Source organism: Pocillopora verrucosa, chromosome 10 (genome assembly GCF_036669915.1).
Source record: "Pocillopora verrucosa isolate sample1 chromosome 10, ASM3666991v2, whole genome shotgun sequence".
NCBI lineage: Eukaryota > Metazoa > Cnidaria > Anthozoa > Scleractinia > Pocilloporidae > Pocillopora > Pocillopora verrucosa.
Window position 1 is genome coordinate 1,062,388 of NC_089321.1, and position 18,674 is coordinate 1,081,061.

General features: G+C 38.0%; 1 protein-coding gene and 1 pseudogene across 1 annotated transcript; both read left to right on the top strand.

Moving 5' to 3' along the window:
• The first annotated feature begins 1,281 nt into the window (after positions 1–1,281).
• On the top strand, positions 1,282–18,674 carry LOC131800073 (cytoplasmic dynein 1 intermediate chain 2). Its single transcript, XM_059117750.2, has 16 exons — positions 1,282–1,443; positions 2,789–2,951; positions 3,883–3,964; positions 5,266–5,329; positions 6,354–6,414; positions 7,212–7,301; positions 7,727–7,889; positions 8,457–8,556; positions 9,525–9,650; positions 10,346–10,492; positions 11,343–11,456; positions 12,119–12,252; positions 12,980–13,124; positions 13,581–13,721; positions 16,645–16,770; positions 17,951–18,674. Exons 1-16 carry the CDS (start codon positions 1,363–1,365, stop codon positions 18,083–18,085), a joined length of 1,872 nt encoding a protein of 623 aa, XP_058973733.2. The 5' UTR covers positions 1,282–1,362; the 3' UTR covers positions 18,086–18,674.
• Positions 13,739–16,630, top strand: LOC131800074 (low molecular weight phosphotyrosine protein phosphatase pseudogene; annotated as a pseudogene).

The following is an 18,674-nucleotide window of genomic DNA, read 5'->3' on the forward strand; positions in this document are numbered from 1 at the left end:
TTGATAGCTTGTCAAAGCATATTTACCATGATACATGCCCAAGACTTGAGCTAAAGGAGGCTTGTTTTTCCACTCCTGCCAGGCCTATTTATCCCGATGAGCCATAGATATCTTTTAATATACGCAAAAAACAGTATTCTGATTGGCTGGAATTTTTTTCCATTTAACATTTCACACGCGGACATGGCGAATAAACAACACCAAGCTTTCGCCTGTTTTCAAGTCATTAAAAGTCATTTCAAAACCGCACGTTCAATATCTCTTTCTCAGGGCTCGAAAATTTTTCGAATACTCTCTGGTATCGTCTCATGAAAACTATAAATATAAGCCGATACAGGTTAAAATTTTCTCTCCAAATGTTAATAAATATTCTAATAAAGATGCTTCTGTAAACTTGACCCGTGGACAGGTCCTATTTCCTGGTGCGATGTTATTAATGTAGAAGGGTGTTATTTGTTTTGTCATGAGCTTGGGACAAAGAATTCGAAAAAATTACTATTTGCTATCTTTCGTATTTTATTGGCTCACACGACGCTTTGAACAATGCTACTACAAACGGTCTTCAGATCCCGTATAGAATATGAGAAATCGAGTTCTTCTTTGCTCAGTGGTTAAAAATCGAAGCACAAATTCGAAGATCTGAAGTTCGTTTGTCGTGGAAGACTCTTTTTTCGTTTCAAGCTCCAGAACTTACTTTTCTTTAATCGATGACCACGAGTTGAAAAATTTACCATCTTTCTCCTTCTATTAAAATGCGGTGTTTATTATTTCATAGCAACGAAGGTCATTGAATCGACTAATTTCTAAATGCAAATACACGGGGCAACCGGTCAGAAAACACAGTTGTGTGTTGATAAATGACAGAGAGACAAATGAAAATGAACAAATAAAACTCAATAAATAGTTATGATAAATACAAATTACATCAATAGATTGCCATTGTTACGAGCAAAAGTTTTTTAACTGACCTAAATTTAAAAAAAATTTGATAAATACAAGTAAAGCGAAATAAGGAATTAGTCGAAGATATGCCATCACGGATCATTGGTTATATATCTTCATCCTCGTTTTATACATTTAGTTTTTTTGTTTTGTTTTTTTGTTTTTGTTTTTTTTTTGTTGTTTTATTTTTCCCTCGCTTTTGTTTATCTTTTAGTTTTCAACTTTTTTTTTCCCTGTTGCGGTCGTGTCGCGCAGGCTACTTTCGTTTCCAAGCTGCTCTCTGTCAGTAATAACTGGTCCTTTACATGTAAGAAAGAACTGAGTACTAGAACACGAAGGTGTTGTTGTCGGCCATTTTAGAAGTTTAGTGTCATCAATACAACCTGATTTTCATAGGATTTGACGATCACCTGGAGAAATATGTCTGATCGGAAAGCTGAGTTAGAGAAAAAGCGAAGGCGCTTAGAAGAAATCAAACGAGCTCGAGAAGAAAAGAAAAAGGTGAGAGTTCGTCAAGAACCAGTGCTGTTCAGACTTAGTGATTTCAACTTGCTGTATGTACAAAGCTGATTGGTTAAATAGATCTTAACTGTTCTTGTTTTGGTGCAAATATAAAATGTGCATCAAGGAGATTGCATCAGCTAGAAGGTATACGTAAGATTTGTAACTACGAGTACTTGTATGTACGTAAATTTTTAAAAATTGATCGATAAATCCCAGACTGTTGAATGAATATGATCGATTTACACTTAATACTTGGTGGAGTGATTGAATATCGCTCTCAAAAAGAAAGTATATTTGTGTTTATTCCGCCTATCCCGCTACAAAAAACACTTATTGTCAAATGCAGATGGGTACTTGTAGCTGGATGTACATGTACAGTGGCAAGAATCTTAAGTGCTTAGTCGGGGTGCTGAGAATAACATAAGAACCTCAAATGTTTTTTTTTTGGCTGTTCACTTGCTGAAATTGTCGTATTGAAAGATTCTCCAACATTTTTAATCCAGGAAAGTAGTCCTGTGTTGCTTTGATCTTACTTAATCACACTCAATGATGGGTTGAAAGAGAGATAAAAAGAAAAAATACTTAGCCAACAATTAAGACAGAGGACTCAAATAAATTTAACATGGTCAATTTCTCTAGAACCTGAGATCTTATTTGCTCATGGTGATTTATGCTGTTTTTTTTTTTCTGGTTGGTCTTTATGAGCACTGTGGTTTTGGTCATATGAATTTGTTCATGGAAGATGGTACAAAAATTGTGTTATATTTTAACTCTTTTGTCTCATCAAAACTTTTTTTTATGTTGACGTGCTAATTATCATTGCATTCACAATAATTGTGTAATTATTACTCTTTTCATTATATTGATATTGTTATCCTGTCTCAGTGGTTTTGCTATTGGTAGGGACTGAAATCTGTCATTTCTCCAATTATCTCTGGATAGGTTGCTTTTTCTTATGCTAGCAGTATGTGGGGCATTTCTCACATATGAGTGTAGTTATTAGATAGCTCTCTGTTTCAATTATGGACTGGAGCATCCAATTTAAAATCATGTCTGGCTGTAGGGTTTGATTCTGTTTGGGATAATCCAGGGGTTAAATAGGTTTTTCCATAAGTGGTTGACTGGTAGTGTTATAGGCTGCTGTACCAGAAAAGGGGCTGTTAGACAAAACCCAAACACATGCAGGTTAAATAGAGGTCGTAAGAGGTCTTACAAGTGCAGAAGACTGTCCATAACCTGCTTTTATGGAAACCCCTAGGTAATCAGATTTCTTCTACTTCATGCCAAAGTTGTTGTACCTCTTTGTTTATTTGTTTTAATTTCCAATTTTTATAACTTGCAGCAAGAGCAAGAGCAAAGCAAGACAGCGGCTGCACCAAAGGGTGGTGCCAGTGCTACTTCTGCATCAACAGAATCCAAAGAGACTGATATTGAGAGGAAAAAGAGGGAAGCTGATGAGCTGCTCAAGGGAATTATTCCTGATGATGTAATTGATGGCACTGCAGGTCTGCATTGTTTCTTTTCTAAAATCTTTTCTTTTGTTTATCTTTTCAATAATATGAATACATTCATGTTCAAAAGCCATCAACCAAGTTATGAATTTGTTTCAAATTCTGTTCATCATCTTGTGGACTATTTAAAAGAGCACAAGTATCCTACTAGCCAGCTGATTGTGCATCATATAGTCTGTTCTGGTTTGAATCAATAGCAATACCTGAATGAGATATGCTCTCCTGGAAAATGTGAAAAAGTGAAATAACTAAGATGTGCATTCCTTTATTCTGAACCTGTGTGGAGGAAGTCCACATTACAGGTCTGCAGTCAGCATGAGAGTTAATGTTATGGTCATCAACCCTTAAACTCCCAAGATCTCATGGGTAAATCTCATTACTGTCTGCCAAATGATTCTCATGATGTTAGTTGGGAGAATTTGGTATGGGATCAATTAGTAATCCAATAATTGATATTTTTCTTTTTTCATCACTTCTCTGCATGATATTGTATTGATATGGTAAGGAGAAATTCTGTCACTCATGGGAGTTAAAGGGTTAAGTGCTTTGACCAGTGTAACAGTAGCTCTGCATCAGAATTTCCACTGTTAGAAAGTTTTTAAGGTGAAGGGAACAAAGAGTAATCTACATCTTAAGAGAGAATCAGTTTTGTAGGGACTTCACTAAAGTAGGAGTTTGCTATCTCAAAATGAACAGTTTAAATCAGAAACCTTAAATGTGTGAGGAGTAATGCAAATGTAGTTTCAGGGTGAGAGCATAAGATTCACTTTGTTTTTGTGACTCACATGCTCAATGTGTGAGACTTGTAAGCTCTGTATGACAACTTTAATGTATGACGTTCACTCGTGTCTAGTAGCCTTTCTATCCCCATACTGTAGATGGATGCTTTAAGCATCAATATCACATGAGTTATGTCTTTCATTAGTGTCTCCCCTCATACCAAGATCTACCAAAAGCGAAGGAGCCAGCCCAGGTAAAGATGTAACATCAAGGCCTTTGGCACACCAGTAAGTAAAACATGCTGCCTCCAATAATATTATAATTATCTGTTTATTATTTTCTTTTCTTTTCTTTTTTTTTTTTATTTATTTTTTATTTTATTATTTTTTTTTTACTTTTTTTGAATTGCCTGTAGGTAAGACAAGGAAGAAGTTTATTTCATTCTCTTTATAAAATTAGACATGGTGTTTGTAATATTATTTAACCTTGTGTATGATATTGTGGTGGTTTTTCCATTTTAGGTTATTTCCTCTGTTCTTGTGTGCACTGATTAATTAGCAAGCATGAGAAGAGTAACTTGCATATTTTAAGGTCACATACAAAAGCTGTGTGTAGTTTATCAGAGGAAACCTGAAAAGAACATACATGTACCATCATTATAGACATGTATTATCTTTTCTCTCTTAGGGGATTTTTCTTGGGGTTCTTCAGTTCTTGTCCCTCCACCAAAACCACAATTTGAAATTCCAAACAGGCCTGAGTGGAAAATACTTCATACTATCACCATACAAGTGTATTCTCTTTTCTGTCTTGGGGATTTTTTCTTGGGGTTCTTTAGTTCTTGTCTCTCCACCAAAACCATAATTTGAAATTCCAAACAGGCCTAAGTAAAATTTACTTTATACCATCATAGTACTGGTGTATTCTCTTTTCTGTCTTGAGGATTTTTCTTGGGGTTCTTCTGTTATTGTCCTTCCACCAAAACCACAATTTGAAATTCCAAACAGGCCTGAGTGGAAAATATTGTATGCCATCATTACACATGTGCATACTTTTTTTTTTTTTTGTTCGGCGTTTTTGTCTTAGGGATTTTTCTTTGTGTTCTCCAGTTTTTGATCTGCCCCCAAAACCACTGATTATTTGAAATTCTGAGGAGACCTAGGTGCATGCATCTTGTCAAAAGATGTGTTTTTGGCTCCTTAGTAGTGACAGCTGGCAAAGTTTGCCAGATTAAAAGGTGGCAGTTGGGGGCTGAATTTTTGATGTTACACACTCACAATTGTTTGATAGCAAATTCTTTCATCTAATTGAAAATATTTATAGATATACCTTACTAACCTGAGTATAAGGGACATTATAATAAAACATTGTATGAGCACTTTTTTATGTGACTTCTTTTCATTTCTTGCATCACTGTTTTGTAAACAGGAAGCCTAGTAATACTGCTATCCTTCTGCTGCCTCACTTTAAAATTTCAGCCAGTAGTTTAATTTCTTAGCTACAACCCTTTTTACTATAGCTAATTTTCCATTTCCTACCAGCCAACTCAATTTATCATTTATCAAATGGTCACTTACTTTCCCTTTAGAGAGAAGAAAAGGCCAGTGAAGTTGGGTGTATCACAGCTTACTCAGACAAATATTCCACCCAAGGTCAGTACCATCACTGTTTCAGTACATTTCTTTCAGCCACTATGCATATCACCTTGTAAAATGTACCTTCAGTAGTGTTATAACCATGCTGATAAGCTACCAGTAATTCAAAACAAGTTTCAGGTAGTGGTGACTTTATATACTTACCAGGACTAGGTTGTTCAAAGCTGGGATAACAAAGGGTTTGTGTGAAATCTAATTTCAAATCTGAAATCTTTAAAAGAAAATTCAGTTGAACTCTTTTTGTCCACAAAGGTCTGGATTAAAATTAAAATCAAACCCTGTGCTAGCACTAATCTGCCATCAAACAATTGGGTCTTGGCTCATGTTGTTTAAGGCTGGGTTAAGAATTAATCCAGGGTTTGAGTGAAATCTGATTTAAGATCTGAAAACTTATAAATAAAATCCAGCTCTTCAATCTTTTTGTCCACCATTTTTATTTTGTTCTCCATTTTTTTTTTGTTCTTAAAAGAAAAGCAAAAATTATTCCTAAAAGGCTTTTGAACAAAGGTATGAAGAAACCTGGATTAAATTGTAACCCTTGGTTGGAGCTAATCCACAATCAAACAATTAGGCCCTGGGCCAGGTTGGGTCAAGATAACCCAGGGTTGGTGTAAAATTTGAGTTCAGATCTGAATACTTGAAAGAAAATTCAGCATACTTTTTTTGGTTACAATTTGATGTTTGGATGCTTTGAAGAGAAGAGAGAAAATTTACCCAAACAGGTTTTTGAACAGAGGAGTGAAGAAACCAGGATGAAAATTTAAACTGGGGCTCAGAAGTTTAGTTTAATATACCCTTTACACCCTAACATCAGTATGCATATTGTCCATTCTGAATTTTTCTGAATTCTGTACATTTCCATGGGTTCCGACAAGAAAGGCAACAAATTTGGTGTAAATTTTTTGTCTTGGGCATAGAACATGAATGCTGAAGAGAAATCTTACACACAGTGTGCAAAGATAACAAATGCTGTGTCTTTTACATCTTGACACTGAAAAATCATTCTGTACATTTTCATCAGGAACCAGTTTTGTATAACAAAGAAACACAAACTCAAAATGCAGAGCCAGAAGAACCACCTGGTGAGTTAGAGATTTTAAGAGTGTAACTTAGGGTAGCAGTAATTACAAGGTAGGGTGACAGAAGTAATTGCCTATACCACTGACTACTGAAGAAATTTTGAAAAACACCTAAAGTATATACATACAACTGTTTATTAATAAAGATTCCTAGTACTGGGTATTAACACACTGGGTAAACTGCAAACTTGTGCAACAACAAGAAGACACTTTGTCTGTCAGGCCAACCTAACATTTTCTGCAATCTTTAACCCTTTAACTCCCAAGATCTCTTTAGTAATTCTCCTTACTGTCTGCCATATAGTTATTTTGATTTTAGTTTGGAGAATTTGGTATTGGATCAACTAATAATCCCCTAGTCAATATTTTTCTTTATTCTCGTCACTTGTCTGCTTGATATTCTATTGATATTTTAAGGAGAAATTCTGTCTTGGTCACTCATGGGAATCAAAGGTTTAATTGCCTATAAGCTTTTGATGTCCAGGAACCTCTGAAGGAGACAGTTCCTAGACCAGTTAAAGTGTACCTCTGCCATGGCTGACATTCCCTTTAACTCATCCATGAGCCCACAATCCTACCTGGGGAAGGCAGGGTGGAATTAAGCATCATACCATGTACTACAAGATGGTTAATGTGGTAAAAACTCCATCCAGATCATGGGTGGAATATGTGCCAGAAAAATTCAGAACCATCAGCCACTAACTACTTCAATCCTCTATGTTGTTAACTTGAATAGTTAACATGAGCTGAATAGCAAGTTCTTTAAAATTATTTATTGTTTATTTGATAATTTTTTTTAGATGAATTTGAGACTCCAGCTGCACCAAAGCCAAAGGAGACTGAAGCACAACCTGAACCTGAAGATGGAGGAGAAGATGGAAGAGAAGAAGGTTATTAAAGTATTTATTTTGTTCATAAGATACGACATTCAATCCATCTGATCCAGTTTTTACAAATACAAAAAGCTACTCCACTTTTATCCTTTTAGTCCATCATTCTTTAAATCAAGCCCTTTGTAAAAAGTCCCTGGAATTTTTCAGTCTTTCAGTTGTTCGTTTTTGAACCAGATAGAACCTTCTTGTTATTAAATGAGGGAACATCACTTTTTTTCTTTGATTCTAATTCATTTCCTCCCCCTGCAGTGCCTGTCATAGAGCTGAAAAAAAACTCCTTGAAATTTAGTTCTCTCTTTCAGTTTGTTGGCTATTTAAAGGTTTTTCATTTTTTTAACCAGATTGAACCTTCTTTTAATTCAATGAGGGGAGGAAACTTCACCTTTTTTTCTTTGATTCTTATTCCTTTACTCCCCCTACAGTGCCTGTCATAGAGCTCAGTGATGAACAAAAGGAACAGATATTGAATTCTGGAGAATTCAGCAAGTTCTTTGATAAAGCAACAAGAATGATGGAAAGAGCCTTGTGTGAAACAGTTGATATCACATTTGATTACTCTGGAGCTGAGACAGAGGACACTGAAGGGTAGGTTTTTTTCTGGTAACCTGTTTATCCTTAAGAGCGACAAATATGTAATTTCTCACAACAGTATCACCCCTGAGTCAAATATGAAGGTTATGAGATTAGAGGAAATGATTATGAACTCAAAAAGCTCTTAGTTGTTAAACAAATTCTCCTTGTTAGCATCTTAGGAAATGTTTAGAGAGCAGTATGGAGAATATGTACACTGATCTCCCACGATCCAATTACTTATATCCTGACTGATTGTCATGGGTTCCTCCATAAATTGTACTGGAGGATTCCATTTTAAATCAAGATAAAACTCTCTGGCTGACAGGCTTCTCTGTTCTTATAACCTGTTTGGGAGATATTGAATTAAATTTGCAATGAGAAGTTACAATTTGATCTTTTCTTGTAGTTAAAGATTCAAAGCTTAAAAATCCAGGTTAAGCTCTGGTTGAAATGTTGGTCTATTTGGCCAGTAGGAGTCTTCTCTTAATTTACCTTGCACACTGCTTTTTTGAGTGCTTATCATTGCATTGGTGTATATTTATGAAGTTAATCCGCAGCATTTTTTTTCTTTTGTCACAGAGACACACAGGCCTCTGGTAAACTCTCATTCAACCGAGAGTTCTTTGATGAGAGGTGGTCAAGGCATAGGACAGTGACTTGCCTGGACTGGTCAACACAGGTACTGGAGGATGATAATTTGTTGTTGTGTTCAGTAGACTTCATTTAAAATTGTTTAATTTTGTGGAAGAAGAAAAATGTATTGTAGAAGTTGTGGCACCAGAACAACTCCAGAAATGCAAGATTTTACACCCTAAAATCAGTATGCACATTCTCCAAACTGTTTTCTAAACGTTTCCTAAGATACCGACATGGAGAATTTATCTGACAGTCAAGAGCTTCTTCAGTCGTTGATCAGCTCCTTTATTCTCCTGACCTTAATGTTTGATTCAGGGGTGATATGGTTAGGAGAAATTAGATGTCGGTCACTCTTAGAGGTTAAAGGGCTAACCCTTGACCGCAAGAAGGCTGCCAGTATTAGCGCTTCAGGTTACGTGTTTCTCCGCCGGCGGAAAGATTTGTGTATTAGTGCCAGACCCCTTGCAGACCTCCGCCAGCTCGCGTCGCTCAAGGCTCATACTTTCCCACAAAACGCTCAAGCTGAAGTTTTTACAGTAATCCCCTACCTAGAGGGAGTGAGTATGGATAAGCTTACAAAATTATTTGCTCTCGGACATGTATGTGACGTGCAATCATTTTAATCTAACAGCAAAGTAAAAAATGGCGTAAATTGGTCACCCAAAGAGTTTCAAAGCTGACGTTTCGAGCGTAAGCCTTTCGTCCTTCGCTTTGTCGAAGGGCTAACGCTCGAAACGTCAGCTTTGAAACTATTTACAGCGGCCAATTTTCATTGTTTACTCAGTTGATAATACCAAATTACCTTGTTGTACTCTCCCACCAACGCAGCACCACAGTTTCTTCAGAAACTTGCCCCCTTTATTTAAAGTGAAAAATACATTTACATGTACTTTGCATGTTGAGAGCAATGCATAAAGATGTAACTTATACAGTGCTTTGTGAGAAACATGATGGCATGACTTTCAGTTACGCCTTGTAAGTAACATAAATATGTGTTTGATGCATTCTTAGTACCCAGAGCTGTTAGTAGCATCGTATAACAACAATGAAGATGCCCCACATGAGCCTGATGGTGTAGCGCTCATATGGAACATCAAATATCAGAAAGAATCTCCGGAATATGTATTTCACTGTCAGGTGAGAGAGTTAGTTACTTACCGGTATGCATTTAATAGTTTTTGCTAAGAGTAGGGACTGTATTTTTTTAAAAAGCTTTAAGGTGTGCAGTAGCCTCAATGTTATAGCGGTGCAAAGACAGCCTAAGTTTAATCAACTTGAATAGTCCATTTTACAGTTTCGTGCTTGGTTGCCAAGCCTCTAAACGGGAGTGAGGCTAAGGGTGACCTTAGCTTGTTATGATACAAACGTTGCTGCTTTTCAAATGCAAATGACTTTGTCATCATGCTAACTTGATACTGGTCTCCATCACAACAAGGTCACCTTCAGCCTCACTCCAAGTCAAAGGCTTGGCAACTAAGTACACTACGGTAAAGGGCATCGCAAGGAATATCTATCATGCTGAATATAGGTGCATGTATTATACGTATCAGCTGAAATTGAAGCCCCCTTTGCCAAAACATGAAGTCTAGTTTTGATAAGTCGTGCTTTGATATTCCCTCTTATTATACATGTGACTTTGATATGTATTTTTTAAATGGTACGCTTTCTTGTCCATCATGCAAAAATATCGCACATATATCAGGCGAGATTAGATATATTAGATATGTTAGATATAGCCTTAGTACTTTAATCTCACAGCTACCCTTTGTCTTTCAGCCATTTTTAAGACCATCGCGTTGAATTACAGATCTGATAATTCCTTTCCATTTCAGTCTGGTGTGACGTCAGTTACCTTTGCCAAGTTTCATCCCAATTTAATCGTTGGTGGGACATATTCAGGCCAAATTGTATTGTGGGACAACAGAAGCAGTAAAAAGACCCCAGTACAGAGAACACCTCTCTCTGCCACTGCACACACAGTAAGTGAATTCTATGTTAATTTTGTTTTCCTTCTTTGGTGTTTGGATGTCAGGGCCAAGTAAATGTCTGTAAAAAGTTATCTTTATTTTTCTGTGCAAGACCTCTAAGTGATAGCTGAATAAACCGTAACGATTCGATTTAGCGCCCTCGTTCCTCTCTCTAATAAGTGCCCCCTCCAATTTGATTTTGTTAATAAGCGCCTATTCTATTTGTGTGATAGCACTCTTAAAGTACTGCACATTGAGATCAAACGTGGTTTATTGGTTTCTTAAAGCCTCATTTTAAAAGCGGTTGCCTTTGTCTTAGTTTCTCCACTATCACGTCCATGTGAGTGTACAGTTATTTCTAACGACTGATCTCGTCTTTAAATCTTTCGGCGATTGCTTGGCTGGGTGTTCGAGCTAGGAAGGATCCAGGGATAACAATTCCCGTTTTCCAGTCTTCTTGATCCTCTTCACATAAACAGCAAAGCTTTGTCTCGCACATTCTGCTGTTTCTCAAAAAAAGAAATTAACGCCCTATCCTTAATAAAACGCAAATAAGCGACCAGGCACTAAATCGAATCATTACGGTGTGCAAATGAATTTTCAATTTGTAGATTTGACCATACATGTATTTTATTACTTTTTGTTTTTGGTACTGATATGTGTAAGAATGAGTTTCAAACTTAAAGGATGAACAGTGTATCTGTTGAAAACGGATGAAATTGAAATGCAGCATCTTCATGAACATTTTATCTGACTGTAAAGAGAAACAAAACAAGAAAACTTGTACTATTTTGTTACTGCTGTTTTTGTTTGTTTTTTTCATAACGATTGTGTAATTAGATGATTTCTTTTCTCTGTGTAGCATCCGGTTTATTGTGTGAATGTGGTTGGAACTCAAAATGCTCACAATTTGATCAGTGTGTCCACTGATGGAAAGATGTGTTCTTGGAGTCTTGACATGTTGTCACAGCCCCAGGTGAGTCAGCGGTTATGTTAACAACTTACTTCAGCTTGTCATATCACGACAAAACTAGACTCTCAACTGACTAGGGTCCCTTTCGTGAGTGACGAATGGTCACTCTTACTTATGTTGTGGTCAACTGTTGTCAGCGGCAACTGTCCGTCTCAGGACAATTGCCGCATAGTAAAACTGCACACAACCTGATGTTTGCTCTTTTGGGGAGGCTCTTTTATGATTTGACCAACTTGAAAAAATTTAGTTGGTAATTGCTTTTCAAAGTCCCCATTCTTAATCCGTGTTGGGGCGCTTTTCGATCGAGAGTCGTAAAACCAAAGCAACAAATCACAAGGACTAATGAAATGAAAAGAAATTTCTCGACCATTGTGAACTCAAAGTAACAGCAAGCAAACTGCTTCATGCATGGAGAAACGCAGGTTACCATGTCGCGATTGGCAGTAGTTTTAAATCTGTTTGGTTGAGAAAGTGGCGCTGGTTTTGTGGTTACATTCTGTTCTCTTTTTGGTTTACTTTTTCCTTCTCGGTGTTTTTCTTCCTCAACGAATGATAATTGCAATCTTTTATTTCATTTTTGACCTTAAAATACGCCAAATGTTATGCTATAGCTCCATTTAGCACTTGCCGTAAATGTTCTTCCTTGCCATCTCTGTTTATTTCAGGACAGCATGGAGCTTCAATTTAAACAGTCCAAGGCTGTGGCTGTGACGTGTTTATCGTTTTTGGCCGGTGATGTCAATAATTTTGTGGTTGGGAGCGAGGAGGGCTCGGTTTACACAGCCTGTCGACACGGAAGGTAAGCTTAACTTGCGCATATTTGAGATTGTCTTGAACGCTGTACACCTTATTTTACAAATGCAGGACATGCAGGAGAACGCTGGTGCGTAATCATCATAACGAGAACTTTCTAATGAACGAAAATATATATTTTTAAACACTTCTTGACTCAGTAGAACTTATGAAGAGGTGATAGTGACAAGAAAAGTCAGACCTTACAAGGCAGAGGCACTGTGACAAAAGCACCAAGAGACCGTTATTTACTTTGTGAAATGTTTCTAAGGAGTCGGCAATGCTGAAAGATTAGATGTATATGATGTGTTTAGCTTACTTTAGTGATAATTGCTCTGTGGTTTTTCAATATTAAGGGTGTTGGGGCTTTCTATGATCTTTCTAAAGCTTGAAGTGCGTGGCTGCTTTGAGCGGCGACACCGTCAGAGATACGGAACAGAAAACTGTGATAAGTTTCGCCACTGGAAGCTACGTTGTTCATTTTCATGCTCCCGCCACCTTTGTTTCCATAGAGCGCCCCCACCCACCCCCCTCCCCCCTGAAAAAAACGCCAGCCATCAGGCTAAGGGAAAAAATAAATGAATTTTAAGCTTTATCTGGATCAACGTAACGTATTAGCTCATATTTCTACAACTGCGCATTATGTTTCTCAAAGAGCATTCGTATGATTCAACTGTTTCGGAATTGTGCCAAACTCAAAGTGGATGAAATCCTTGTTTACTTATATTTTATAGTAAAGCGGGAATCAGTGATATATTTGAAGGTCATTATGGACCAGCGACAGGCATTGATACTCACTCGGCAGCAGGACCTATTGACTTCTCTTACCTGTTTTTGACTTCTTCATTTGATTGGACCATCAAACTGTGGAGTCACAAGGTAAGGTTTTTAAACAGAAATTTTCGAACGACTCTCTTACATCTGCCTTTCTATTTTCCTAAGTCATTGAATGCTCGCCAGGAATCACGGAGTTCTAATCCTTGTACCGGGCAAGATGACGTCGTACAAAAGGAAAAAGGCATTGCTAACATTACAGAATAAAAAAGATGACTGGCACGGGTTCGAATCCATTCTCGTAGTGGCGCTGCTTCACGAAATCCTCTCACGCTGCTCGCCGAGCCCGTGGAATGTCTGTGTACTCCTTCCGACAGCGAGTGAAGCAGGCTGGCTCGTCTCTCTCTGCTACTTTGTATAGTGTTTGTCCTACGTTGTGAGTGTCCAGCAGCGCCATTGAGAGCCTGCGCATCGGCTAAATCCTCAAGGGGTATTTCGCTTCCCCTTCCATTAACAAAAAGTTTTAAACATCTTTATTGACAGTGTTATATTTATTGGCAGAACCCACGTCCGCTGTACTCATTTGAAGACAATGGCGATTATTTGTATGACGTACAGTGGTCCCCAATCCATCCTGCTTTGTTTGCTGCCGTGGACGGAACAGGAAGACTGGACCTGTGGAATCTTAACAACGACACAGAGGTAAAGTGGTTATGAACTTCCATTCTGTTTCAACGATTAGATTATGTACTCGATGTAGTTGATGAAGGCGAGGGCCGAAGCTATTTTCATGTATAGAAATCGAGCGTGAAAAATGTAGCTCATTCAGCATAAAGCTAAAAAGCTACATGAACCAGTCGTTTCAAACTGAAAACAAGATAAGCTCGTGATTTTTACTGAATAATAGTACAAAGCGGTCACGTCATGTGCTGATAACTGGCAAGCGCACCTCACTCACCATCTATTACAGAATAGATAGCGAGTAGCGTAGCCAATCAGAGAGCAGTAATTGCTGTAAATCGCAAGTAGAACTATACTAAAGAAGACATAACAGCATGCAGAAACGGCAGTATTTGACATGTTTCTCTCAAGGTAAGTTAACTCGCGTCCTTTTTACTGCAACTGGAACGATCAGCATTGCTCTTCGTGTTTTCATTACGAAGCTTCATAGGTCATTAGGATATCCGTAGTATAAACAGGGCCCTACAGCTTGTGAAATTTCGGAAAATTCTTCATGTGGAATGATCTTACGAACAGACCTTGAAATAATGTCGAGTCGTCGGTCAAACTTATTGATCGGACAGCCCATTTTTGGGCGAAAAAAGTGACCATTGCGCCATTTCTTTCTCAAACTCATTAATAATTCATGCTGAGAAAACAAGGGAAATTGCAACCGTGATGGAGGTTTGGATATGTGATCTTAATTATCATAAAATTTGGTGAACTTTTGCTTTGATTTTCTCCAAGAATTATAAATAGTTTGAGAAGCTTTATCAAACCTTCGAAAGGGTGTTTCACCTGATATCCAAACACCTTCTCGGTGTTTAGATATCGGATAAAACACTCTTCCTCGTGTTTGATATATTACTTGAAAATGCCTTCCCCACCCCCTACATTGTGATGTTTACACTTGAAAGTAGTACATTTCCACGCCTTTAAGTTTATTGTTCATGCAGTCTCGAACTCAATGCAGGAATAGTGGAAAGCACGGTACAGCAGCAAAGTTCGGAAAAAAAATTGTTATTGATATGATTGTCGTAATAATACAAGCTAACTCATGTGAATATACAATATGAATAAAATATGTGGTCAATGTTCGAGATGAATCATTTAATTGACATAAAAAGAGAATAAAACATAGGCGCGCGCAGGTATTGAATTTCTCTTCGAATTTCCAATATCGATATCAGAGTGAGCGTATCGAGCACTCAATCGGTGTGTAGGAAACATGGTACATGTACTAAGTTAGTTGTAAGCACTTCTTCCATCGGGTTTAAAAGTAGCTCTTTCTGTGGCACGCACTCATTTGAACTCATGATGCACCTTATTCGTGCTCATATTCAGTCAGTTGTAAAATTTATTATGCCAATATTACACATTAGAGATATGTTTCATTGTTGCGTAATCATATTCTTCCAGCTGCGACCAAATGTATTCCACGTGAACGCTTTTGAAAGTCTTGTTGCAATCTAATATGGCGTATTCTAAATATCGAAAAATCCTGTTCGTTTGTCGAGGGAATACTTGTCGGTCTCCCTCCGCTAAAGCGATTTTAAGGCATCTTTTACAGGAACGTGAAGATAGGAACGAATGGGAGATTGACAGCGCTGGAACTCTTGGTTTTCGTGAAGGACTCTTATCGGACGAACGGGGGTTGCAAGTGTTGAAGAAACATGAAATTACTAGCAACCACCGAGCAAGACAAGTAAACGAGGATGATTTTCGTCGTTTTGATGTAATATTGGCCTTTGATGAGAGCAATGTGCGAGATCTGAATGAAACTTTTAAGCCAAATGATGGCACTGCGCAAGCGGAGGTTAAACTGTTTGGCACATATGATCCTAAAGGAGAGTTGATAATACGTGATCCTTACTATGGAGACATTTCAGATTATGAAATGATGTTCGATCATGTTTACAGATGCTGTGTGGAGTTTTTGAAACAGTGTTAGAGAAAGACTTGATGATGTTTCAAACACTGGACCAGTAATTTAGCTTTTTATTTTTACACGCTGAAAAGGAAATGCTCAATTCCAAGCGTTTGTGGTGGGTGCAATGTGGATATCTCAAAACCGCAACACCGTGAAACAAGAACATCAACGCCGCAATATGTTTTGTATCCATGCATGATTAAACACACACACGCACACACAACTGAGTATATAGCAAAGCCATTCTACGTTTTGGAATGAATAGTGCACTAAGTTTATTAAAGGGCTTGAACTAGCGGCCGATTAAAGGATAAAGTCCGGTCACATTGAAAAGGTCTTGTTAGGTCAAATCCTTGGATAGCACAGTCTAGACGGTTTTTCATGCCTGTGAAGCAAAATTTAATGCAGAGGTTCAGGTTTAAAATGTTAAAGGTTCGACATTATTTGCGTTTGTGAATAAAAGGGATAAAGACCGAATGAGATACTACCAGACCAATAATTTTTACTTTATTTTGTCCGCGAATCAGTGGGTATTCATAAATAGCGATGTAAATTCGTATGTTTTGTTTGCTTGTATTTGATTGACGTCGCGTGACGTGACGTGAAAAGAATAACAATGCCTCTCAGTTTTTGTATTAAAACATATTACGATTTAAGCTTATATTGTATCGGATATAACCATCGGGCATGAATTCTATTAGTAAAGGTTTCTTGATGTATACTCGCATCAGGTAGCTTGTATTTTTACGAGAATCAAGTAGATGGCAAGCTTCAATTTCATTTACTTCGTAACTTTGGTGTTGAAATTTATAATATGATAATCGTATGAAGGACATAGAACTGAAGCGATATTGATTTTACCGAACGTTGCGGCTTGGTGTAACGCAATTCTGATGCGGTATGTAAAAAAAAAAAACTAAACAAACAAAGCTAACCACGTCTCCTCACTCCACCTCTGTTCGTCATCTTTTCTAGGTACCAACAGCGAGCACCAGCGCCGAATCAATGACGTCACTTAATCGTTTACGATGGACGCATTCTGGTCACCAGATCGCCGTGGGTGATGATGACGGTCACGTATTCATCTATGATGTTGGCGAGGTAAGTACTAGCGTTTTGTATAACACAGGCGGAGAACTTAGTAAGTGTGTTAACTACATACTCACGTAGAGCAGGAAATAATTACTGTTTTCAAAGTATCGTGATCAGAAACTGTCAGTTCAAGAAAGTAAAATTTAATATTATGCACTAAGTTTGTAGGGTTTTTTTTTGCCTCTCTGAGTCGCGTAAAACGCCCTGTTACTGAAACATTATCAACCTTTGGGTATAGCAGGAGGAGAACTACGCTGTTTCATCGAAATTTCAGCTTACTTATTTCATGTTGTCAGAGAACGTTGCCTTCAAAATTCTACTGTTTAGTGCTTCATTGGTAACCGCCATAATGCTCATAGCCTGCACACAAGCCCTTATAATAGCACTGCGGGACGCGTGTTTTTCCACCCGCGGAAAGATTTGAGACGAGTAGGGGGAAGGTTACCCAAGAGTCGGGCACCAATATCAGTGCAGACCTCTCGCCTTGCGTTTGTCAGGGCCACATACCTACCCGCGGGGGTGGGGTGGGAGCGAGGCAGAAACGCCCGGGCCGAAGTACTAATAATGAGGGCCAACTCCCAGGGTGGTCTATCTGTGGTGATAAGAGATTCCTTGTCACACAGTTCAGAAGGTCTCAATGGGTGATGGCTTAAAATTTTGGCTATTTTACGGCTAAATGTCAATATCAGCCAGCAGTGCAGGCGTCTTATAAGGGCGAGTTAACGTAAAGAAGCGCGCTTTCGTTTATTCAACCGGCCTTGTTTGATTTGGAGTCAGAGTCGAGGGTTGGGGAGGGGGCGGGAAAAGGCGAAAAGACGCGTAATATTCTCTCCCCAACCCCCATCCCTCTCCCTTTTTTTACTGTCTCTCATCCCCTGGGTACAAATTTCTTTCTCTCCCCAGCCTTCCGCTGCTATCTAAATCAAAGGTGACAGCCATAATTTTCGCTTAGAAAAAACTGAGCACTCGCTCCCCAAAATTACGCCCTCACTGCAGGCTAGGTTAATAACATTCCATTGTTTCCACCGGAAAGTCTGTTTTGGTTACCTCTTTTTGCGACTATCGGTTTAAATTTGTCAATTTACACTAAGTTTTTTGGCCGTATTACTGCTTACGTCACGGTTAAACCCATCGATACTTATAGTTTACGCTTATTCTCATTTTTCTCTATTTTCTTGATTTGTTTTAGCAACTTGCTGTCCCAAGAGTGGATGAATGGTCAAGATTTCAAAACACCATTCATGAGATCCAAGCGAATGCCTCATCCAACATTGGCGAAATAGGCTCCCCCAAAATGTCGCCGTCCAAGATGCCATTTAGTTGATTTTATTTCCGCTGTAATTCTGAGATAATAATGCAGTAGGACTGTAATAGAACAGAACTGAGTCAGCCATTCTAGGAAGAGGACTCATTTGTTTTCTCAGGGAGATTGGAATGAAGGTCGTGAATAGGGATGCATCATGTTCTTTATGTTATTATTTGTTCAGGTTTTATAGATGTTAGACTAGTCTATCCACATTTTGCGTGCTGAAGAGAGAGAAATAGGTTAAAAGGTGTATTGTCCTGGCAGATGTAAGTTATATTTGTCCTTTTTCGGTTGATTTTAGCAATTTTCTGAAAAGTTTCGAATTTTGCCCGAAACGTACGAGACAACTTTAACTCACAGTATGAAAATGTGTCTGAAAATAATTTTGAAAGTTTTTTGGGTTATTGCGCACTGTGGATTGGGCCTCAACAGTCACAAGTCTTAAATGTGTTGCCCATCGTGAGAGAATTTGACACGTGTTGATTCTGTTAACCTGGAGAAGCTTTAGAAGTAAAATTTTATATATTTATGGCGGTCTACTGCAAGAAATAAAGATATCTGTCAACCATATCTCAAGAAATGAGTTGAAAGTTTATCTCACCGGAAA

Coding starts and splice junctions, on each gene's coding strand:
- LOC131800073 (XM_059117750.2), top strand. CDS start 1,363: ATGTCTGATCGGAAAGCTGAGTTAGAGAAAAAGCGAAGGCGCTTAGAA. Junction 7,890..8,456: donor GAGACAGAGGACACTGAAGG/GTAGGTTTTTTT, acceptor CTTTTGTCACAG/AGACACACAGGCCTCTGGTA. Junction 8,557..9,524: donor GCCTGGACTGGTCAACACAG/GTACTGGAGGAT, acceptor ATGCATTCTTAG/TACCCAGAGCTGTTAGTAGC.